We start from the raw sequence: 26,012 nt of genomic DNA on the forward strand, positions 1-26,012 counted from the left end.
GTGTACAGTTGCACACTGTCAGGGCTATACACAATACTGCAGTATACTGCTGAGGTACAGGTGTAGAGTTGCACACTGTCAGGCCTATACACAATACTGCAGTATACTGCTGAGGTGCATGTGTACAGTTGTACACTGTCAGGGCTATACACAATACTGCAGTATACTGCTGAGGTACAGGTGTAGAGTTGCACACTGTCAGGCCTATACATAATACTGCAGTATACTGCTGAGGTGCAGGTGTACAGTTGCACACTGTCAGCCCTATACACAATACTGCAGTATAATGCTGAGGTGCAGGTGTACAGTTACACACTGTCAGGCCTATACACAATACTGCAGTATAATGCTGAGGTGCAGGTGTACAGTTACACACTGTCAGGCCTATACACAATACTGCAGTATAATGCTGAGGTGCAAGTGTACAGTTACACACTGTCAGGCCTATACACAATACTACAGTATACTGCTGAGGTGCAGGTGCCCTGTTGCACACTGTCAGGCCTATACATAATACTGCAGTATACTGCTGAGGTGCAGGTGTACAGTTACACACTGTCAGCCCTATACACAATACTGCAGTATAATGCTGAGGTGCAGGTGTACAGTTACACACTGTCAGGGCTATACACAATACTGCAGTATACTGCTGAGGTACAGGTGTACAGTTACACACTGTCAGCCCTATACACAATACTGCAGTATAATGCTGAGGTGCAGGTGTACAGTTGCTCACTGTCAGGCCTATACACAATACTGCAGTATACTGCTGAGGTGCAGGTGCCCTGTTGCACACTGTCAGGCCTATACATAATACTGCAGTATACTGCTGAGGTGCAGGTGTACAGTTACACACTGTCAGCCCTATACACAATACTGCAGTATAATGCTGAGGTGCAGGTGTACAGTTGCTCACTGTCAGGCCTATACACAATACTGCAGTATACTGCTGAGGTGCAGGAGTACAGTTGCACACTGTCAGGGCTATACACAATACTGCAATATACTGCTGAGGTGCAGGTATACAGTTACACACTGTCAGGCCTATACATAATACTGCAGTATACTGCTGAGGTGCAGGTGTACAGTTACACACTGTCAGGCCTATACACAATACTGCAGTATAATGCTGAGGTGCAGGTGTACAGTTGCTCACTGTCAGGCCTATACACAATACTGCAGTATACTGCTGAGGTGCAGGAGTACAGTTGCACACTGTCAGGGCTATACACAATACTGCAATATACTGCTGAGGTGCAGGTATACAGTTACACACTGTCAGGCCTATACACAATACTGCAGTATACTGCTGAGGTGCAGGTGTACAGTTACACACTGTCAGGCCTATACACAATACTGCAGTATACTGCTGAGGTGCAGGTGTACAGTTACACACTGTCAGGCCTATACACAATACTACAGTATACTGCTGAGGTGCAGGTGCCCTGTTGCACACTGTCAGGCCTATACATAATACTGCAGTATACTGCTGAGGTGCAGGTGTACAGTTACACACTGTCAGCCCTATACACAATACTGCAGTATAATGCTGAGGTGCAGGTGTACAGTTACACACTGTCAGGCCTATACACAATACTGCAGTATAATGCTGAGGTGCAGGTGTACAGTTACACACTGTCAGGCCTATACATAATACTGCAGTATACTGCTGAGGTGCAGGTGTACAGTTACACACTGTCAGGCCTATACACAATACTGCAGTATACTGCTGAGGTGCAGGTGTACAGTTGCACACTGTCAGGCCTATACACAATACTGCAGTATACTGCTGAGGTGCAGGTGTACAGTTACACACTGTCAGCCCTATACACAATACTGCAGTATAATGCTGATGTGCAGGTGTCCAGTTACACACTGTCAGGGCTATACATAATACTGCAGTATACTGCTGAGGTGCAGGTGTACAGTTACACACTGTCAGGCCTATACATAAAACTGCAGTATACTGCTGAGGTGCAGGTGTACAGTTGCACACTGTCAGGCCTATACACAATACTGCAGTATACAGCTGAGGTGCAGTTGTACAGTTGCACACTGTCAGGCCTATACACAATACTGCAGTATACTGCTGAGGTGCAGGTGTACAGTTGCACACTGTCAGGTCTATACACAATACTGCAGTATACTGCTGAGGTGCAGGTGTACATTTACACACTGTCAGGGCTATACACAATACTGCAGTATACTGCTGAGGTGCAGGTGTACAGTTACACACTGTCAGGCCTATACACAATACTGCAGTATACTGCTGAGGTGCAGGTGTACAGTTACACACTGTCAGGGCTATACACAATACTGCAGTATACTGCTGAGGTGCAGGTGTACAGTTACACACTGTCAGGCCTATACACAATACTGCAGTATACTGCTGAGGTGCAGGTGTACAGTTGCACACTGTCAGGCCTATACATAATACTGCAGTATACTGCTGAGGTGCAGGTCTACAGTTACACACTGTCAGGCCTATACATAATACTGCAGTATACTGCTGAGGTACAGGTGTACAGTTACACACTGTCAGGCCTATACACAATACTGCAGTATACTGCTGAGGTGCAGGTGTACAGTTGCACACTGTCAGGCCTATACATAATACTGCAGTATACTGCTGAGGTGCAGGTCTACAGTTACACACTGTCAGGCCTATACATAATACTGCAGTATACTGCTGAGGTGCAGGTGTACAGTTACACACTGTCAGGCCTATACACAATACTGCAGTATACTGCTGAGGTGCAGGTGTACAGTTGCACACTGTCAGGACTATACACAATACTGCAGTATACTGCTGAGGTGCAGGTGTACAGTTACACACTGTCAGGCCTATACACAATACTGCAGTATACTGCTGAGGTGCAGGTGTACAGTTGCACACTGTCAGGGCTATAGACAATACTGCAGTATACTGCTGAGGTGCAGGTGTACAGTTACACACTGTCAGGCCTATACACAATACTGCAGTATACTGCTGAGGTGCAGGTGTACAGTTGCACACTGTCAGGGCTATAGACAATACTGCAGTATACTGCTGAGGTGCAGGTGTACAGTTACACACTGTCAGGCCTATACACAATACTGCAGTATACTGCTGAGGTGCAGGTGTACAGTTACACACTGTCAGGGCTATACACAATACTGCAGTATACTGTTGATGTGCAGGTGCCCTGTTGCTCACTGTGAGGCCTATACACAATACTGCAGTATACTGCTGAGGTGCATGTGCGTGTGCACGTGTATCCGTGCATGTCGCAGGGCTATACACGATACTGTAATACAGGGTTTAGAATAAAGGTGCTCGGTCCTTGCTGCAGAACTTCTTGCATCACGTTGCCAGAGTTACTGACGAGACATCCCCGTCACGTGACCTCTCACCTGTCAGCCTGTGGACGTCCTGTGACGTCGACGCCTCCTTCAGTCCTCCTTCTTCTTTCAGATCCCACTGTCAGCTGCTTGGTTATCGCTGTCTTGTCGCCAACATGGTGAGTAGACCCTAATCCCTGGCAGTGTGGGGTTCCCCGGGTACACATACACTTTAGCACAATCCTTCAGCTGCCCTTGCGTTAAGTTGCTGCGTCATTGCCTTCTGGCACAGTGGTTAGATATATCTAGCTGGGCGTAAAGAGTTAAACTGCGCTCTAATAGTGATCTAGCTAACGAGGGGTTAATACAAACATGAAGCGTACCCCACCGGTTTAGTAATGGCAGCGTCTTCTGTTCCCCCTGTTGATATGTTGTTTACAGGGGCATGTTAGGAAGCTGTGACGTTGTTAACCCATCAAGGGCTGGCACACACTACAAGGGCTATGTGATGCGACGGTGAAATGGAGCAGTTTACTCCTAGGACTTTATAATAAAATGGTGAAATAGAAGATCTGGCACTGCCCTTGCTCTCAGAGACATCAGCTGCCCACACCCAATGTACAGTGTATCACACTTGCCACAAACTTGTTTACTTTCTAAATTCTAACTCCCTAGCAGTGGCATTGCTGTCCTATGCAGTAATTTACCCAACCCCTTTATTACTTATTCCCCAGTTTTACATAACTTACACAGTTATAGTAATATACTTTTTACTTCTGTGATTACCTTGTATCTGAACATCTTCTGACCCCCTGATCTTATGACATTTTATTTATTATCTATTGACTTGCATTTTAGCCAACTAATGCTGTGTCCTGCACAACTCCATGGGAGTGAGCACGATGTTATCTATATGGCAATCTCTTGTTGTGAAAAGCTAATAAAAAAGCATATAAGAGGCTGTCTGTGGTGACTTAGAAACAGGCAGAGATTTAAATGTTATAAAGTACAGGTAGCCCTCAGTTTACGCCGGGGGTTAGGTTCCAGAAGGAATGGTTGTAAATTGAAACCCAGTTTATAATGTAAGTCAATGGGACGTGAGGGAGTTAGGTTCCAGGCCCTTCTCACAATTGACATAAGTAACACCTAATACATTATTTTGAAGACTTTAAATGCTAAACAGCATTATAAACCTAATCAAATAATCACACAACACAGAATATATAATTAAACTAAGTTAAATGAACAAAAACGTTTGCTAAACAGCATTATAAACCTAATAAAATAATCACACAACGCAGACTTCACTTGCATTTTTCTGCAAACAGTTCCAATCTGGACTGATTTATAGACAGGAAGATCTTGTTCCTTTGCAAGCTGCTCGATAGATCAGGTCTGGTTAAACTGATTAATTTCAGCTTGCTTGGTTTGCATATCTTTGCTGTAACACAAGCAGACAGCTCCACCTACTGGCTATTTTAATAAATGCACTGCTCGATAGATCTGGCTATTTTAATAAATACACTGCTCGATAGATCAGGTCTGGTTAAACTGATTAATTTCAGCTTGCTTGGTTTGCATATCTTTGCTGTAACACAAGCAGACAGCTCCACCTACTGGCTATTTTAATAAATGCACTGCTTCTCAATGCTTTTCAATAGCAGTCACATGACTGAAAAAAAAGGTTGTTATTCTGAAACGGTGTAAATTGAACCGTTGTAAACCGAGGGCCACCTGTATATTAATATAGCAATGTTAGTTGTGCAAAGCTGGGGAGTAAAGGCGTTATCTATCTTTTAAAACAATAACAATTTTAGTGTAGACTGTCCCTTTAGACAGAAAAAAACATCTGCAATTTAGTATTTTACTGTGAAACGTCACCCCAACACCATAATGTTATGACAGCACATGCAATGTGTTAAATGTACAATGAGATCTAATCTGATATTTTTGTTCCATATAGGTTAACTTCACCATAGACCAGATCCGAGGGATCATGGACAAAAAAGCTAACATTAGAAATATGTCAGTGATTGCTCATGTTGACCATGGGAAATCTACTTTGACAGACTCATTAGTAAGCAAAGCCGGAATTATAGCATCTTCCAGAGCTGGTGAGACACGATTTACAGACACACGAAAAGATGAACAAGAACGATGTATCACTATCAAATCTACGTAAGTAAATCAACTTATTCCAGCAGTGTTTAACTAAAGGATTAAAGGGACATTAAAATGATGGGCACATTTACAGTAGCAAGGTTACTACTCAACATTCTATTCCCAGTTGTCTTTGAAGCCATTCCCTTAACCTATTAGTGGTGGCGTTTGATAAAGCTTTACGTAACCACTCGGTGTTGCCATTTTGGAGATTAAAGGGTCATGAAACCAAAAAATAGGTTTTATCATGATTCAAATCATGATTCTATTATCTAATTTGTTTCCTTCTCTTGGTATCCTTTGTTGAAGAGCATACCTAGGTAGGCTCAGCAGCAGCAATGCACTACTGTGAGCTAGCTGCTGATTGATGGCTGCACACATATGCCTCTTATTATATTAATAATGAGACCAGCTAGCTCCCAGTAGTGTATTGTTGCTCCTTCAATAAAGGACACCAAGAGAATGAAACAAAATTGACAGTAGAAGTAAAAAGCTCTACTTGAATCATCCATAGAAAAATTTTGGGTTTCATGTCCCTTTGAGAATTCTTGCATCAAGGGACAGAAGCGTTAGCGTGCACAATACAGAACAGACGCTGTACGTGTTTGCAATGGCCTATAGTATTCATGAGGGCTTTTTACATTTGTTGTGTAACTTTTAAGCTATGTAAAAAACTAGAAAGTACTTCTGCTTTCTTCTATGCAAGTTTGAACAAAGTGAAGGGTACATCTGTCACAATGTCATCATCGTTAATCAGTCACTGTGCACCAATGCTGTCACAGGATGCAAGAATACGTACTCACCTAGTATGCTTCACCAAGCAACATCTGGAATGGGTTAAAAAAAAGAAAACAGCTTTAAAGAAGCATGAGACCCAAACATTTTATTTAATGATTTAGGAAGAGCATGCGATTTTAAACAACTTTTTAATGTACTTCTATTATCTGATTTGCTTCATTCTCTTGATATCTTTTGCTGAAAAGCCTATCTAGATAGGCTTAGTAGCTGCTGATTGGTGGCTGCACATAGATGCCTCGTGTGATTGGCTCACCCATGTGCATTATTTCTTCAACAAAGGATAGCTAAAGAATGAAGCAAATTAGACAATAGAAGTAAATTGGAATGTTGTTTAAAATTGTATTCTCTACCTGAATCAGAAAATAAAAATGTTGGTTTAGTGTCCCTTTAAAGAGAGTTGCAGGCACAAAAGGAAATATAAAATCATGGTAAGTCGCTACTGTAGTTATACCCAGTAGTCCAATGTCTCTTTAAAGGGACACTGTACCCAAAATTTTTCTTTCGTGATTCAGATTGAGCATGACATTTTAAGCAACTTTCTATTTTACTCCTATTATCAAATTTTCTTCATTCTCTTGGTATCTTTATTTGAAATGCAAGAATGTAAGTTTAGATGCCGGCCCATTTTTGGTGAAAAACCTGGGTTGTCCTTGCTGATTGGTGGATAAATTCATCCACCAATAAAAAAAGTGCTGTCCAGAGTACTGAAACAAAAAAAAAAAAAAGCTTAGATGCCTTCTTTTTCAAATAATGATAGCAAGAGAACGAAGAAAAATTGATAATTGGAGTAAATTAGAAAGTTGCTTAAAATTGCATGCTCTTTCTGAATTACAAAAGAAAAAAATTTGGGTTCAGTGTCCCTTTAATATTATTTTAAATCTATTGGCTCTTTTATCAACCCCAGGCCTGAAATTAGGTATAACCCGAGGTAGCAGTTTATTTTGATTTTAAAACACTGTAGCATTTCGGAGGATCTCTGTCCGGCCACAGCGTAGATAATGAGTTGTGCGTTAGTCTTAAAAAGCAGCGTTAAGAGGTCCTAACGCTGCTTTTTAACGCCCGCTGGTATTAAGAGTCTTGCAGGTACAGGTGTACCGCTCACTTTTTGGCCAGATCCACTTATGTAAATTGTGTATACTATATTTTCAATGGGACTTGCATACCAGCGGTATTACGTGTCTGACCAAAAGTGAGCTGTACACCCTCTCCTGTCAAGACTTGGTACCGCATTTAAAAGTCAGTAGTTAAGAGTTTTACACTACAACGCCGTAGCATAAAACTCTTAACTAAAGTGCTAAAAAGTACACTAACACCCATAAACTACCTATTAACCCCTAAACCGAGGCCCCCCACATCGCAAACACTAAAATAAAATTTTTAACCCCTAATCTGCCGAACCGGACATCGCTGCCACTATAATAAAGATATTAACCCCTAAACCGCCGCACTCCCGCATCACAAACACTAGTTAAATATTATTAACCCCTAATCTGCCGTCCCTAACATCGCCACCACCTACCTACAATTATTAACCCCTAATCTGCCACCCCAAACGTCGCCGCCACTATAATAAAGTTATTAACCCCTAAACCTAAGTCTAACCCTAACACCCCCTAACTTAAATATAATTTAAATAAATCTAAATAAAATTCCTATAATTAACTAAATAATTCCTATTTAAAACTAAATACTTACCTATAAAATAAACCATAAGCTAGCTACAATATAACTAATAGTTACATTGTAGCTATCTTAGGGTTTATTTTTATTTTACAGGCAACTTTGTATTTATTTTAACTAGGTACAATAGTTATTAAATAGTTATTAACTATTTAATAACTACCTAGTTAAAATAAAGACAGTTACCTGTAAAATAAAACCTAACTTAAGTTACAATTACACCTAACACTACACTATAATTAAATTAAATCTAAAGTATGGAAAAAACCCACTAAATTACAGAAAATAATAAAGAAATTACAAGATTTTTAAACTAATTACACCTAATCTAATCCCCCTAACAAAATAAAAAAGCCCACCCAAAATAAAAAAAAGCCCTACCCTACACTAAATTACAAATAGCCCTTAAAAGGGCCTTTTGCGGGGCATTGCCCCAAAGTAATCAGCTCTTTTACCTGTAAAAAAAAAAAAAAAAGTACAAATACCCCCCCAACATTAAAAAACCCACCACCCACACAACCAACCCTACTCTAAAACCAACCCAATCCCCCTTAAACCTAACACTAACCCCTTGAAGATCTTACCTTGAGAAGTATTCACCCAACCGGGCAGAAGTCCTCAACGAATCCGGCAGAAGTGGTCCTCCAGACGGGCAGAAGTCTTCATCCAACCGGGCAGAAGTGGTCCTCCAGACGGGCAGAAGTCCATCTTCAAGACATCCGACGCGGAGCATCCTCTTCATCCGACGGCCGACGACTGAATGAAGGTACCTTTAAATGACGTAATCCAAGATGGCGTCCCTTTAATTCCGATTGGCTGATAGAATTCTATCAGCCAATCGGAATTAAGGTAGAAAAAAATCCTATTGGCTGATGCAATCAGCCAATAGGATTGAACTGGCATTCTATTGGCTGATTGGAACAGCCAATAGAATGCCAGCTCAATCCTATTGGATGATTGGATCAGCCAATAGGATTGAAGTCCAATCCTATTGGCTGATTGCATCAGCCAATAGGATTTTTTCTACCTTAATTCCGATTGGCTAATAGAATTCTATCAGCCAATCGGGAATGAAGGGACGCAATATTGGATGACGTCATTTAAAGGAACCTTCATTCAGTCGTCAGCCGTCGGATGTCTTGAAGATGGACCCGCTCCGCGCCAGATGGATGAAGATAGAAGATGCCGTCTGGATAAAGACTTCTGCCCGGTTGGATGAAGACTTCTGCCCGTCTGGAGGACCACTTCTGCCGGAATCGTTGAGGACTTCTGCCCGGTTGGGTGAAGACTTCTCAAGGTAGGGTGATCTTCAAGAGGTTAGTGTTAGGTTTTTTTAAGGGGGGATTGGGTGAGTTTCAGAGTAGGGTTGGTTGTGTGGGTGGTGGGTTTTAATGTTGGGGGAGTATTTGTACTTTTTTTTTTTTTTTTTTTACAGGTAAAAGAGCTGATTACTTTGGGGCAATTGCCTGCAAAAGGCCCTTTTAAGGGCTATTTGTAATTTAGTGTACGGTAGGGCTTTTTTATTTTCGGGGGCTTTTTTTATTTTGTTAGGGGGATTAGATTAGGTGTAATTAGTTTAAAAATGTTGTAATTTCTTTATTTTCTGTAATTTAGTGTGTGTTTTTTTCGTACTTTAGATAATTTTATTTAATTGTAATTAATTGTATTTAACTTAGGTAATTAATTTAATTATAGTGTAGTGTTAGGTGTAATTGTAGCTTGGGTTAGGATTTATTTTACAGGTAAATTTTGTCTTTATTTTAACTAGGTAGTTATTAAATAGTTAATAACTATTTAATAACTATTGTACCTAGTTAAAATAAATACAAAGTTGCCTGTAAAATAAAAATAAACCCTAAGATAGCTATAATGTAACTATTAGTTATATTGTAGCTAGCTTAGGGTTTATTTTATAGGTAAGTATTTAGTTTTAAATAGGAATTATTTAGTTAATTGTAGTAATTTTATTTAGATTTATTTAAATTATATTTAAGTTAGGGGGTGTTAGGGTTAGATTTAGGTTTAGGGGTTAATAACTTCATTATAGTGGCGGCGACGTTGGGGGCAGATTAGGGGTTAATAAATAAAATGTAGGTGTCGCCGATGTTGGGGGCGGCAGAATAGGGGTTCATAAGTATAATGTAGGTGGCGGCGGTGTCCGGACCGGCAGTTTAGGGGTTAATAATATAATGTTGGTGTTGGGGGCGGCAGATTAGGGGTTAATAAGTGTAAGATTAGGGGTATTTAGACTCGGGGTTCATGTTAGGGTGTTAGGTGTAGACATAACTTTTATTTCCCCATAGGAATCAATGGGGCTGCGTTAGGAGCTTTTCGCTGCTTTTTTGCAGGTGTTAGGTTTTTTTTCAGCCGGCTCTCCCCCATTGATTCCTATGGGGAAATCGAGCACGAGCACGTTTTAGCAGCTTACCGCTACCGTAAGCAGCACTGGTATTGAGGTGAGATGTGGAGCAAAATTTTGCTCTTCGCTCACTTTTTTGCGGCTAAGGCCGGGTTTGTAAAAACACGTAATACCAGCATTGTCTGTGGTGAACGGTGAGCATAAACTGCTCGTTAGGACCGCACCCCTCATAACGCAAAACTCGTAATCTAGGCGAGAGTCTGTATTGCTTGAGCCATGTCTACAGGATCGCGTTCCTGGCTGCTGTCATGGGGTAGAGATGGAAACATTACCATTCATGTTTGTGTTTAAAACAACTATTGCTACAGCTTTCCAGTCTACTTGTGTTATCAAATGTGCTTTGTTTTCTTGGTATCCTTTGTTGAAGAACGCAGTTAGGTATCCTCAGAAGCTATATGGAAACAGCTTTGCACCACTGCTTCTAAAACAAATAACACTTTCCAGCACTATATAATAGCAGTATTTGCATTGTTAAAAGCACAGCTGTAAAGTTGCTGCTGCACAGTTTTCCAGATGTGCACACTTGAGGTTACCTAGATATGCTTTACAACTAAGAGAACAAAGAAAAAGTAATAATAAAAGTATTAAAGGGATATGAAAACCCAAAGTTTTCTTTTGTGATTCAGACAGAGCAAACCATTTTACACAAGTTTCCAATTTACTGCTATTAGGAAATTTGCTTCATTCGCATGATGTTCTGTGTTTAAGAGATACCTAGGTAGGCATCTGGCCGTGGCAGGAAATAGGCTGCTATCTAGTGCTCTTGCAAATGGATAACATTCTTGCAAAACTGCTGCCATATAGTGCTTCAGATATGGGCCGGCTCATTAATCTAAAGTCCCTGCTTTTCAACAAAAGATACCAAGAGAACAACGAAAAATGTATAATACAAGTGAATTAGAAAGTTGGTTAAAATCGCATGTTCTGTATTGTTTTCGCACAACCTCAATAAAAATTATTTAAAAAAAAAAAAAAAAATCGCATGTTCTATCTGATTCATTAAAAAAAAACAAAAAAAACATTTTTGGGTTTAAAATCTCTTTAATTTTTACCATTATATTATTATTATTTTATTTTTTTAATATTTATTTCATCATGTAAAAAATGTGTAATATTTTAATAAGGCTATAAAGCTGGATTTGTTAGTGTCTTTCCGTGAGACTATTTTATTCAGTTGATAAACCTTCCTGTCGGTTCTCAGTTTCAGTGCAGCATTCCTTTCCAATAATTCCCACAGCCCTCTGCTCTGGTTTCCACTTTCCACACTTAAGATTTGATTTCTTTTCAGTATGGTAAGGACTAGACTGTTGCTGTTTCTTTATGGGATCCAACAGGTAGTTCTTTATACATTATGAAATTAAAGACATTTAATCCTGCAACTAGAAAATTAATTAGAGCATTTTTTTATGACACTGATTAGCATATCACAGTGTGTTTAAACCCAAAATGTGACTAAACTCAAAGTTAAAGTCATCTCTGGATTTGCAGTGTACTTATTGGTCCTGTGCTGAACATGGTCACTGTCCATGTTTGTCTCCAAAGCTTACTTTATCTATGTGTTTTGCCCCTTTGCAGGAGTTAAACACACAGGTATACTAAAGCATTGTTGCAAAAATAAAATGCTCTAACATAAAGGCTTTTATTACAGCTTAACTTCCCTTTAAATTTATAACTTTTATAAAGGGGAACTATGCAAAAAAAAAAATCTTTTTAATGTTGTTTTATGGCTTTGTTTTTATACATTAAGAATGGATAACATTTTAATAGCTGGCTACAAAATCTCATGTATTTACCGTAGTGCATAATTTTATTATGAGTTCAGATTACATTCTGTAGTGAGTTAGTAGATTTTATTATTATTTATTTATAAAGCGCCAACAGATTCCTCAGCGCTGCCCATGGGTACAAGGATAAAAGTACAACAGAGAAACAATAGAATAAAAGACAAAATTTTACAGACAAATACAGTGGGAATTGAGGGCCCTATTCCCATGGGAACAATCTAGATGGGTAGGAGGATGGGAAACAGGAGGTGGGGACTGCAAAGGTGAGTGATATTAGTGAGGAGATAAATGAGGGCAACTGTTGGGTAAGTGAAGTTAATTTGTTAATGAGTCAGGTGATAAGCTTCCCTGAACAAAAAGGTCTTTAGGGAACGTTTAAAGAAGGAGAGGTTAGGAAAAAGTCTGACATCTTGAGGAAGTGTGTTCTAGAGGGTTGGTGCCGCACTCGAGAAGTCCTGTAGTCTAGAATGAGAGGACGCAAGAAGCAGGTCATTGTTGGATCTTAGGGGGCGGGCTTGAGTATATTTGTTGATAAGTGAGGACAGGTAGGGTGGGGCAGCATTGATGAGGGCTTTGTAGGTCTGGGTGAGAATTTTGAATTTAATTCTGCTGTGAATGGGGAGCCAGTGAAGGGACTCACAGAGAGGTGCAGCAGAAACAGAGCGTCGAGAGAGGTGGATTAGCCTGGCAGATGCATTTAGGATGGATTGAAGAAGAGAGAGGCGGGAGGCCAGATAGTAAGTTATTACAGTAGTCAAGTCGGGAAATTACCAGGGAGTGGATTAGCTGTTTAGATGTTTCGGCACTCAGAAACAGACAAAATTTTGGAGATATTCCGTAGGTGGTTGCGGCAGGATGAAGAGAGCAATTGGATGTAGGGAATGAAGGACAGATTTGAGTCAAGTGTCACTCCGAGGCAGCGGACTTGGGGTGATGGGGAGATAGTGGTGCTGCCAACAGTGATGGAAAAATTAGAAACTGGAGTAGACTAGAGTTAGAGGGGGGATTAGAAGTAGTTTGGTCTTGGACATGTTTATTTTAAGGTGGTGAGAGGCCATCCAGGAGGAAATGCCAGATAAGCAGTCACTGATGTGAGAATTGACAGAAGGACAGCGTGCAGGGGTGGAAAAGTCGATCTGGGTATCATCAGCATAGATGTGATAGTTGAAGTCATAGCTGTTGATAAGTTTACCCAGTGAAGAAGTGTAAATAGAAAAGAGTAGGACAGAGCCTTGAGGTACTCCAACAGACAGAGGCAATGGAGAGGAGGAGTCACCAGCAAGAGAGACGGAGAAGGATCTGCTAGAGAGATAAGAGTGATTCCAGGAGAGGGCAGTGTCACAGAGCCCAAGATAGCTGAGAGTCCATAGGATGGTCAACAGTGTCAAAGGCAGCAGAGAGGTCAAGTAAGATGAGTATAGAGTAGTAGCCTTTGTTTTTAGCAGAAAGGAGATCATTAGTAACCTTGGTGAGGGCAGTCTCAGTTGAGTGTTGGGGACGGAAACCAGATTGCAGGGGGTCCAGCAATGAGTTGGGGGACAGGAAGTGGGTTAGGCGATTGAAAACTAGTTTTTCAAGGATTTTTGAAGCTAGCGGGAGCAGTAATATGGGGCGGTAGTTTGCAGGAGAGCTAGGGTCAAGACAGGGTTTTTTGAAGATGGGGGTGACCTTTGCATGTTTGAAGGAGACGGGGAATGAGCCCGTAGAAAGGGATAGGTTGAATATGTGAGTAAGAGCCAGAGTGAGGGTGGGAGACAGAGAAGGTATTCGATGTGAATGAATAGGGTCAAGTGGGCAGGTAGTGAGGTGTGAGGAAGACAATAGGGAAGCCACTTCACTCTCAGTGGTTGGGAAGAGGGTGCAGAGAGTGGCAGAAGGGGTGACTGGAAGCGAAGTTGTGAGATTGCAGGCTTGTGTTAGGATGTTTCTTTGCATGGTAAGTGTTATTGAAAAAGTAGTCAGCCAGGTCTTGAGCACTGAATGCAGATTTATATAGGTTTTTATTTCTACCTGGAGTGCTACTGTTTCATTATATAATATCTTACTGCAGTCCAGGGCCTCCTTAACTCATGTTCATCCATGATGGCGCATGTAGTATTATTATTTATTTATAAAGCCCCAGCAGATTACACAGAGCTATACAAAGAATAAAAAACATTACAGGGATACAGTAATACACAAACAAGTACAGTAGTGGTAAATAACAGTTGTAGGTGCAATAATTCAGTTATACAAAAGGAGAGGAATACCACTCCCTGCTACCTCACCTCACTATTTAGGTCTGCATATAAAAGCTGGAGTAATTAATCCACCGACTAGAGCCCTGTCAGCAATAAATACAAGTGCAGGAGGACACACCCTCCTTCTGAAAGCAAATCCAAAGCAGGGACATCTAATTCTTTACAAAGATGCAATGCCAAAAAAAATAGCAAACCTTAGTAAAAAAATATAAATGAAAACACAATAAATCCCACCAAAAACACAACAATACCAGTCATACAACAGTCATTCAGTGCAGACCATGCATTTGGTCATCCTTTTTGTGTGTGTATTTTTCTTTTTCTAGTAAGAGTACTGCTATGCTTTGAGTGCAGACGTTCCTTCATGTCTGTAGGCTCCCCATTCCTCTGTCACATATGCTTCAGACAGTGATGTATACAGCAACGAGAGGACGGATAGGTAAACTGGGTATATTTGGTAAAGCCAAGGACAAAGATTGCACTACATATGGGGGCAGTGAGTTAAAGCTCTGTTTCTCTGTTCAAGCAGTCGCCAGGACCCTGCTCAAGAGACTCATCTTGAATCCAGATATTTGTGCATATTGTAGACCAGTGACCAACATATTTTTTTTTTTATTGAAAAACTCCTATGAAGGTAATCACGCTCCAGGTGCAACAACATTTACAGAACAACAGGATCCTGGCAGGAAAATGGCATAGAATCTGCACTGGTAAAGGTATGGGGTTATGTCACACATCTCTTAGATAAAGGAGAGGATGTGGTCCTGCCTTTGACACCTTGGAACACTTGATGATCAACAGGGGGTCTTAGGGCAAAAGATGGACGTTTTGTTTAAATGGATTGATTCTTTCCTGACAAATCCAACTCAGCATTTTTAATATTGAGGCTGAGGTTATGAATATAAAGGGTGGCTTCCTGAAGAATTGATTCTTTCCTGACAAATCCAACTCAGCATTTTTAATATTGAGGCTGAGGTTATGAATATAAAGGGTGGCTTCCTGAAGAATTATAAAAACTTCCTGTCTTCTTCAACTTCTGCATCAGACTTTTGACCAGCCTGTTAAGGATTGTAAATCTATCTTCATGACACACACAAGTATACTAGGACAATGAATAGACCACATGGAATAAGCATTTGTCATTACTAGGTACTTCAAGGGCATACAAGATTGGATGATGGCAAATCTGTCAGCACAAAATAGTTCTTTGAAATGATCTTCTATTTTACCTCCTAAAGCCTTAGAATGATCATGATCAGCTGTCTTTCATTTCATCCAAAACTGAAAGAATTACACAGTGGGTAATTCACAGAGTATCACACCTAATAAACCCAGGTAATCTGAAAGCTTTTGTTACGTCTCTTGTTCTCTGTAGACTTGGTTATGTTAGCGCTAAATATGGATATGTATTGGGAATTTCTTTTTCAGCCTTATAGACTGTACAAAATACCGTAGGTTGAATAACATTTCAGATTGACTGAGGAATATTCACTGGTTAGCCATAAACGGACAATTCTCCACATGCAAGTTACAGGATATTCATGTAAAGTGGCTCTTAGCACCTGCACCACACCCAGACAATTATACAAAGAAAACAAGTACATACGCCATTATCGTTTCAGGCTCCTAAAACTTTGGGCTGTATCCAAGATTCTACATAGATTTGTCAATCTCTCTCAGCTCTAAACAGGATCAAGGTGCATTCAGCAATAACTCTCAAGTTGTACCTTTAAGGGACACTGAACCCAAATTTTTTCTTTCGTGATTCAGACAGAGAATGCAGTTTTAAGCAACTTTCTAATTTACTCCTATTTTCAATTTTTCTTTGTTCTCTTGCTATCTTTATTTGAAAAAGAAGACATCTAAGCTATTTTTTGGTTCAGGACTCTGAACAGCACTTGTTTATTGGTCGGTTAAATTTATCCACCAATCAGCCAGGTTGTTCACCAAAAATGGGCCAGCATCTTAACTTAAATTTTTGCTTTTTCAAATAAAGATACCAAGAGAATGAAGACAATTTGATAATAGGAGTAAATTAGAAAGTTGCTTAAAATTGTATGCTCTATCTAAATCATGAAAGAAAAAATTTGGATTCAGTGTCCCTTTTATGGCTAGATATACCAAATACAGTGTTGTTGTTTTTTCCTCTCACCTGTAATTTTTTCTTGTTCCCCCTTTAATGTTCTTTGTACATTTGTTTAACCTGTTTGTTGTCTTCTTTGTCTTGGCTCCAAGCTCATAGACACAGAGCCTCCCTTATGTATGCTCTATGTAAGTCATAGAGTGAGATTTATAGCCAGGAAATCTGATATGTGTTGCAAGACTAACAGAACCACACACAGTCAACCAATTTACATGAATCTGCCATGTTTTTTTTTTTTTACTTTTAGATGAATCACATGAACCCCCCTACACCCCATATTAGTCACTAGAAGTTTGTGTTATTTCAACAGCAATTGTAAATTAGAGAATCTAAAGTGCTACACATACAGTAATTCTGTTTAATGTTGGCACAGGTTGGTTATATCTTATATCAATATTTGTTATGGCTTTTTAACTAAAGACATTTTATTCCAGTGTAGCTGATTAACAGGGCACAGCCGCCATACATGTACTCTAGTCCCCAATGTGTCTCATATGTGCCAAGGCCGGCAGCATCATATTGTGCCAGACTGGTGTCACATGTCAGCCATAGCAGAGAACTTTATAATTAGCTTCAGGCAAATAAATGCTTGTCCAATCAAACATAGACATACAAGCAGAAAACATGTTGTGGCTAGCTTAATGTACAGTTGTACTGCACGTCTCTCTAATTGAAAATGAATCGCACTCAAAACCTATTTGTTGTTAAAGGGACAGTAACATTAAACTTTCATTATTCAGATAGGTCATGCAATTCTAAAGAACATTCTAATGTATTTCTATCATCTAATTTGCTTCATTCTTTTGGTATCCTTTCATGAAAAGCATACCTAGGTAGACTCAGGAGCAGCAATACACTAGTGGGAGTTAACTGCTGATGGGTGGCTGAACATATATACCTCCTGTCATTGGCTCATGCAATGTGTTCAGCTAGCTCCCAGTAGTGTATTCCTGCTTCTTTAGCAAAGGATACCACGTGAATGAAGCAAAGTTGATAACAGAAGTTGTTTACAATTGTATTTTCTGAATCACAAGAGGAAAAAATGGGGTTTCATGTCGGGGTTTCATGTCCCTGAGCTTCAAGCCATATGAGTGCTGCGTTTTTCTAATCTCTGTGCAATGTTATCTTTATTTATTTTACAGATTTGCATTTTGTTTCAGAATGACCATAACAACAGTAAAGCAAGGGCATTACCTTTTGGAAGTACAGTGTAATATAACTTAAGCCGCCATGCTTATATATTTGTTTTTTATTTCCTTTTATTATATGACATTACATTTTTTATTTTTTTTTACCCGAGGATCAATCTGCCCTCCCCCTCCAGGTCCTATTTTTTCAGTAGTGACGTAGGGAGCGGTCCCGCCGTATTCGCTAATGATTCTGATATGAGAGCTAATGCGCAGAGCCTCTAACAGCCTTTCCAATGTAAACAATTAATTACAAGATTCATTGTGAGATCGCGATTCCTCTATTAAACGAACAATAAATAAAGTTAGTTTAAAATAATGTGTTAATGCTTTCCCACCTTAAAGCCCATCCGGCAATGTCAATTTTTGGGCGGCAAAAAGCACATGCGTTGCCCTGCAACTTCACGCAGCCCATTGAAGGAAGCAAGTAATTTGGCTTAACACAGGATTGGTTGAGCTATTGAAACGCCACCCTAGGGAAAAAGGGGGGAATTAAAAGTACTAGACCTCTTATACAGAATATAGAGTTTGTGTGGCTAAACACAGGATTGGGTGAGCAAAATGCTAAGGTTTTTGTGAACTCACCATGGAATGGGTGTGCTAGGTGATTTTTATAATTCAAAGTTTCTTCTAGAAGGCAAAACTCATTTAAAGGCATTGAAGACACTTAAATAACTTTATTAAATAAATACTTACATACACCATCCCAAAAAGAGTTAAAGTCCTCTTCAGAGCAGCAGTTCATTACTGGGACACAGCTGGTGATTGGTTCATCAGATGTCTTCAGCTAGCTCCCAGTAGTGCATTGTTGCTTTGGAACTAGCTTTATGCGATTAACCCTGTTGTAGGGTTCTCATGACTGACTAAGATAAGTTACTGTATATTTTATATATATATATTTTTTTATTGAGGTATTAAACATAAGTAACATTGTATACTTCAAAAACTGAGTACATGTCTTAGTTGTAGCAGAACAAAAGAACAAAAAAACTCTTCTTTAATAATTTCATATTGCACAACAGTTTTCTTATCGCCTCGTTTTTACAGAGGTCACCTTCGTAATTACCTACGGACTGCTCTAGTCCTTCTATTTCCATGTAAGAGACAAATATGGTGTGACCTTAGGTTAGTAGTATAGCCAACTAGGGCGTCCAGTCTATCCCTCATTGTGACTCCTAATAGGGATGGGTAATGATTAAGTAGTCTCAATCTATTAGATGTATTGGTCAGAACGACTGCATTATTCGTCTAATAGTCTCTGCACCTGTTATATATATGTGTGTGGGTTAGCAGGGTAGTTCATGAAACATCTACTAAGCGTTAGTGAATGGAGGATACGGGAAGCAAAGAAATCAGTTCTAGGATTACTCCTATTATTTATGTAGCTAGTCTGGTGGGTGAAAGTTTACGTGTCCAGAGAGTTTCCCACTGTTCCCATATTAAGCAGTAGTCAGTAAGTCGTCTGCGTTCCTTAAAGACATAGTTTTCCATATTTTTTATATGGTTAACACTATCTATCACACCTTGCCATCTAGGAGGCTGACTTTTCTTCCAATTTCTTGCAATAAGCAATTTAGTGGAAGTAAGGATAATAAGAGTAAATCTTGTTTAGGCTTTGGGAGTTTTCTCATCCCAAGATGTAATATTGCAAGGGCCGGGGTTAATTTATCTAGTAGTTCCAGATCTCTACAGGTCTTTTCAACATTACTCCAGAGACTGTCCAGCTTTGGGCACATTCACCAGGTATGAAGTGGGGTGCCTATTTCCCCACATTCTCTCCAGCACATAGGGGAGTGGTCCGGGAAGAGTTTCTGCAATTTTGTAGGCACTAAGTGCCATCTCGTGATTATTTTAAAAAAATAGCTCGTAAAGGGTGATACAATGAGTGGCTTGTTTAGTGAGGGTGTGTATATGTTATATTTATGGTTCTGTATACCTTCTGCAAATGACTGAGCTCCAAGGCGTTGTATGTTTGTTTGTGTACTTGATATTTTTAAAATGGGTGTGAATAAAATGCCAAAAATTGTCTGTGTCCACTATTAAGTAGAACCATTTTGTAGCATCAACAATAAGACGTTTTCTTATTTTTGGTTTAGGGCAATTTCTCTGTACTATGAGCTCTCAGAAAATGACTTGGCCTTTATCAAACAAAGCAAGGATGGGTCCGGTTTCCTTATTAATTTGATAGACTCCCCTGGACATGTGGATTTCTCCTCTGAAGTGACTGCTGCTCTCCGAGTAACAGACGGTGCTCTTGTAGTTGTTGACTGTGTTTCAGGTAAGTTTAAAATGATTTGTTTTAGTGAATGTAACAAGAAAAGAAAATATACAAGAAAAGAAAATATAATGTAGTGTATATATTTTTTTAAAAAAGTGTTTGGCAATAAATTACAACCTGTTCATTTTTTGAGGGTTTATTCAGTATCGCATTACGGAAATCCCACAGAGTATGCACGGATATTGCCGATAGACACATAACCAAGTGAACATATTACTGGTTTTAACTTTGGATGAAAGACATTATTTAAAATTAGGATCCCTAACTCCAGATGAACTAAAACATGCAAATATTTCCTTTTAAAATAACAGGTTTATTAAAAGTCTCCCGTCACGATTAAAGGGATATTAAAGTCAAAATTAAACTTTCATGATTCAGATGGAGCAAGCAAATTATCCTTTGTTGAAGAGTATATATAGATAGGCTCAGGAGCGTGCACTGGTCTTGAGTACTATCATTATTCATGAGTTTAGTTTTTGTAGCATGCTTCAGTTTTATCGCACCTCATGCACTTGAAGAAATTGTTTAGTTGCTGGAGCCTGATGATTTGTCGGCAAATAAACACATTTAAAGGGACAGATGTTTATTCTTGGAGGAATGAGGTTTTAAACTTTTATATTGAGGTTAAAGGGACACTGAACCCAAATTTTTTCTTTCGCGATAATGATTGAGCATGCAATTTTTAAGCAACTTTCTAATTTACTCCTATTATCAAATTTTATTAATTCTCTTGGTATCTTTATTTGAAAAGAAAGAAGGCAAGTTTAAATGCCGGCCCATTTTTGGTGAACAACCTTGGTTGTTCTTGCTGATTGGTGGATGAATTCACCCACCAATAAACAAGGACTGTCCAGTGTGCTGAACCAAAGAATAGCTTAGATGCCTTCATTTTCGCCCCAACTAAATAAATAGTTTAACCCCTAAACCGCCGCTCCCGGACCCTGACGCAACCTATATTAAATTTATTAACCCCTAATCTGCCCCCCCTACACCGTCGCCACCTATAATACATTTATTAACCCCTATCCTGCCCCCCACTACACCGCCGCCACTGTAATAAATGTATTAACTCCTAAACCTAAGTCTAACACTAACCCTAACACCCCCTAACTTAAATATTAATGAAATAAATTTAAATAATATTTCTATTATTAACTAAATTAATCCTATTTAAAACTAAATACTTACCTTTAAAATAAACCCTAATATAGCTACAATATAAATAATAATTATATTGTAGCTATCTTAGGATTTATTTTTATTTTATAGGTAAAGTTGCTTAAAATTGCATGCTCTATCTGAATCACGAAGACATTTTTTTTGAGTTCAGTGTCCCTTTAAGATTGCTAGTAAAGGAGTAGGAGTAAAAAAAAAAATCACTTTATTGATTTAAAGAACAAACTCGTAATCTTATCAGCAGTCCTATTGGTTTATAAGAGAAGAGATATATTGAGGTATCTTTGTAATGTTTTAATTTCACTAAAATATGTAACTTATAATGCCTACTGATTAATCTATACAAAATAGAATATAGCACGGGTGAGCTGTACTGGTAGGTGTGTTTATTTCTTACAAATATTAGACAATATTTAGCATTATTAGTGCAAAGAAGGAAACCATGCAGTGTAGCCAAAAGACAATGATTGTATATCTGTGTGTGTGCCATGCAAGCATTTGTTTGTTTGTTTTTAAGGTGTGTGTGTTCAGACGGAGACTGTCTTACGTCAGGCGATTGCTGAACGGATCAAACCTGTCCTAATGATGAACAAAATGGACCGAGCTCTACTTGAGCTTCAGCTAGATCCAGAGGAACTATATCTGACCTTTCAGCGAATTGTAGAGAATGTCAACGTCATAATATCCACTTACGGTGAAGGAGAATCTGGACCCATGGGCAATATCATGGTATTGTCATTATACAGCTTCTCATATAAAATGACAGGAAATAGTGAAGGGTGTATTTTTATATGTGTCCTGTGCTAAATGAAACATGTTGATGCTTGTGGAGACAAATTAATGTCTACCAGTATAACCAGTTGTTGTTATCATCCAGTGAGCAAACTGTCCCTAGTTATCGGGGGGTTTTTTGGACTGACTTGTGCTGTTGCTTTTTTTTTTGCTTTTGTTTTAAATTCTTAGGTTTATTGAAAGTCAAAACGGTACAGATACATTTTGTAGAATAAACAACGGATTCAATATACATTGGGACCTATTTAATAAGGTGAGAGCGGACATGATCCGATATTGCGGATCATGTCCGCCGCACATCGATAAATGCAGACAGCATACACTGACGGCATTTATCATTGCACCAGCAGTGCTTGTGAACTGCTGGTGCAACGCCGCCCCCCGCAGATTCGCGGCCAATCGTCCGCTAGCAGGGGGTGTCAATCAACCCGATCATATTGGATCGGGTTGATTTTCGGCGATGTCTGTCCACCACCTCAGAGCAGACGGACAGGTTATGGAGCAGCGGTGTTTAGACCGCTGCTTCATAACTTGTGTTTCTGGAGAGCCTGAAGGCGGGCCAGAAACACGGGCCATAAATATAATATATGCCCCATTGTATCAATCTATCAATTTTCACATTTTTTTTTATAGAAGGAAAGGGGGAAGATAGAAGAAATTTCAGTTTTTGAACAAAGGAAAGCAACATTTTTGCTATAATGTGTATTGCTTAGGGTGTCTCATTTATCAAAAAGGGGTGAGATTGTTAAGGAAGAGTTCATGCTTATTGCATTGCGCTACTGTATACGCATAATGTGTCCCTGTTAGTAAAAAAAACGGTTGATGTTTAGAGGTTATCAGGGTGGTGTGGCTCTTTAATATTTTTTTTTTTTATTATACCTGAATGGTGAGATGCGTAAAATTGTTTGAGCTTTAGCGCAGGTTTGGAGGTGGGACAGGAAGGTATGGAATTTATGTTTAATGTATGTCTCCCACATTGATTGCATTTGAGTATTAATGTTTTTGATCTTCATAAAATAGAATTCTTCTAAAGAGAGTGTATGGCTACACTCTTAGTGCCATTGTGTAAGGGAAGGGATTTTTATCAGACTTCCAGTTCCTCGCGATTTTAAAGCTGTTGTTTAAGATGCTAAAAAGCCTTTTTCTTTGGTGTGGAGCTTTTTTTTGGGACTTTGTTAAAAAGCCATAGGCATGGGTCTAATGGAATAGGGGTTTCAAGGATCTTGGTAGTTTCCTGAGAAATTTCAGCCCATATAACGGACAGTTTGGAACACTGCCACCAGATGTGGGTCATATGGTCGTCAGCTGAGCCACACCTCCAGCACTGGGCTATATATTTTTTTCCATCGCACTGGTGGGAGATACCATCTTTGTAGTATTTTGAGGTTAAGTTCTAGAAGTCTGCATGATATAGAGGATTTCCTGATGCTAGAATATATGTATAGGAGATGTCTATACTAAGGCTATCTATGTAATATGGAGTGTGGCCATGCGGCTGTTGTATGATAGTGTATGTGAGGGATAAGGCCTGTCTGGTGGGGGAGGGTTTACTACACAGAGATTTAAAGGTCATTAATGATCTAAGCTTATGATGTGTTGCTATATAAGAGGGACATTGTCTATAGAATAAACAATTTTTTTTATGGAACCCTGTTGAGACTAATTTGTCTGGGGTGGTGGATTTTTGGTCATGTCCCAAACGTACTTTTTAAGTATTTTAATGTCACTTTAAACCGCTGTAACGTATCCTTTTTGACGTAGAAAATACGCAACTTAATTGCTGCACTTTTGTGTCCATGGTAGAGAATGTTTGTTTGAGTTTTATATTCCTTTAAATCTGATTAGTTTGATTAGTTCTTAGTTTAATGCATGTTTGGCTACCTGTAGCTTAAAATGAGACAGATCAAGTGATATAAAGCACAAACATTTTCTTTTGTGAGTCAGAAAGAACAGAACATTTTTAAAAAGTGTCCAGTTTACTTCTATTATTAAATGTGTTTTGTTCTCATGATATTCTGTGCTGAAGAGATACCTAGGTAGGCATCTGGAGCACTAAATGGCAGGAAATACTGCTGCCCTCTACTGCTCTTGCAAAGGGATAACATTCTTACAAAACTGCTGCCATATACTGCTCCAGAAATAGGCAGGCTCCTAAGCTTATGTCCCTGCTTATCAACAAAAGAGAGAGAAGAAAAATTGATAATAGAAGTAAATTAGAAAGTTGTTTAAAATCCCTTGCTCTATCTGTATCATACAAGGAAAATGAGTTTCCTATCCCTTTAAGAAATGACTGCAGTTTGCTAAATGAAGATCAAATGATTGAGTTATGTAATTATTTGTGTAATAAAGCAAATACGGCGTATAAACAAGCAGTCGATAGATAAAGTCACAATAAAACGTGCATGATTCAGATAGAGCAGGTCATTTTAAGACACTTTTAAATTCACTTATAGTTTCAAATGTGCTTCGTTCTCTTAGTATCCCTTGTTGAAAATGAATACGCACATACTATCATACACTAGTGGGAGCTGCTGATAATTGGTGCCTGCACACATTTGTCTCTTGTGATTGGCTAAATAGATGTGTTCAGCTTCCTGTCAGTAGTGCAATGCTGTCCCTTCTGCAAAGGATAACATGAGAATAAAGCAAATTTGATAATAGAAGTAAATTGGAAAGTTGTTTAAAATTGTATGTTGTATCTGAATTATAAAATAACATTTTTTGGGTTTCCTATCCCTTTAATATGAGATACCAATGATTTCCCTGAAAAAAATGTAGCCTTGTATTTGAATCCAGTGTATTTTGGGTGAATAAAGTATCAGTATAACTTGGTATTTACAGTAACCTCTTATGATACAAACAAAATAACTTGCACAAGTAAATCCAGATGTTGTGAAGCTTTTTATTGTTATTTGGCAAAGAGCGCGGGGCTGTCTTGACATTCAGCTTCCTTAATCTAATTTTGGAAGCAGAACTCCAATTTGGCAAGTGTTCCTTTTATCTAGAATTTTCCATTTAGCAAGATGTGCCGCAGTTTATATGAGCTACTTCTAGGGTATAACAATGGTGTTATCTGCATGAAAAGGAGTTGGCAATTCATGGTTTCAGTGTATCTATTGTATAAATTCATGTGTCCTAACTTTTATGTAGTCCGGCCCTTGCAAATAAAGTTTTATAGTGGTGATCACCATCATTATAGGAGGCTATTACTGTTGCTTTGTAGTAATAACAGATCACAATCCACTAGCGCAAAGGAGAAAAATGCACAGCGTATTGAGTGAGTGGTACACTTCTTATTGGCTGTACTATCCACACAAGTTAAATAAAAGCAGTCAGGTGAGCAGCAGTCTGGGGGATCTTGATGCAGCCATTTTAGCGGTAAATTTAAATGTTTTCAGAGGGGAGACGTATGTCTGCTTCAGCATGACAGGAGACTCTGTGCTACACAGAATAAGAGTTTGCCTGGAAAGGAATAATATTTACTGTCTCTTTAAGGATGAAATGCTATCAGACCTATAGCCACATTGTGTGATCATGCTGTACCCCACTGTTATACAGTATTAAAGTCCCATATAAAATCATGACAGCCACTTCAGAACCTTTTGAATTGGTACACTCCTGGACTGCAGGAAGTAGGTAGATTTCCGCTAGGTCTGCCATGCAAAGTTACATTTTACTATGGGAGAGAGTGGTTTGTGCATTATTATAGTATCAAGCTCACCCTATTTGTGGGATTTACTCAGTTTAAGAAAATAAACATTTAAAGTGCCATTGTAGTGATAAACTTTACATTCTCTAATTTGTGTATTTGTATCACTAGCAATGCTGCAATTAATGACTTAAAGGTACAGTCTAGTCGAAAATTAACTTTCATGATTCAGATAGGCAATGCATTTTTAAACAGCTTTTTCAATTTACTTTTATCATCAAATGTTTGGTTTGTTCTCTTGGTATTCTTTGCTGAAAGCTAAACCTAGGTTGGCGCAAACTGATTTCTAAACTGTTAAAACTGCCTCTTATCTCAGTGCATTTTG

At 39.0% G+C, this 26,012-nt stretch overlaps 1 protein-coding gene across 1 annotated transcript in view; it reads left to right on the forward strand.

Moving 5' to 3' along the window:
- The first annotated feature begins 3,310 nt into the window (after positions 1-3,310).
- The window catches only part of LOC128648424 (elongation factor 2), a 196,233-nt gene continuing 173,531 nt past the window's right edge, over positions 3,311-26,012 (forward strand). Inside the window, exons 1-4 of the mRNA XM_053701080.1 lie at positions 3,311-3,500; positions 5,285-5,499; positions 19,829-20,010; positions 21,704-21,915. Coding sequence (XP_053557055.1) covers positions 3,498-3,500; positions 5,285-5,499; positions 19,829-20,010; positions 21,704-21,915 — 612 coding nt within the window. The 5' untranslated portion in view covers positions 3,311-3,497. The remainder of the gene's footprint in view (positions 3,501-5,284; positions 5,500-19,828; positions 20,011-21,703; positions 21,916-26,012) is intronic.

The sequence above is a fragment of the Bombina bombina genome, chromosome 2, assembly GCF_027579735.1.
Source record: "Bombina bombina isolate aBomBom1 chromosome 2, aBomBom1.pri, whole genome shotgun sequence".
Lineage (NCBI taxonomy): Eukaryota > Metazoa > Chordata > Amphibia > Anura > Bombinatoridae > Bombina > Bombina bombina.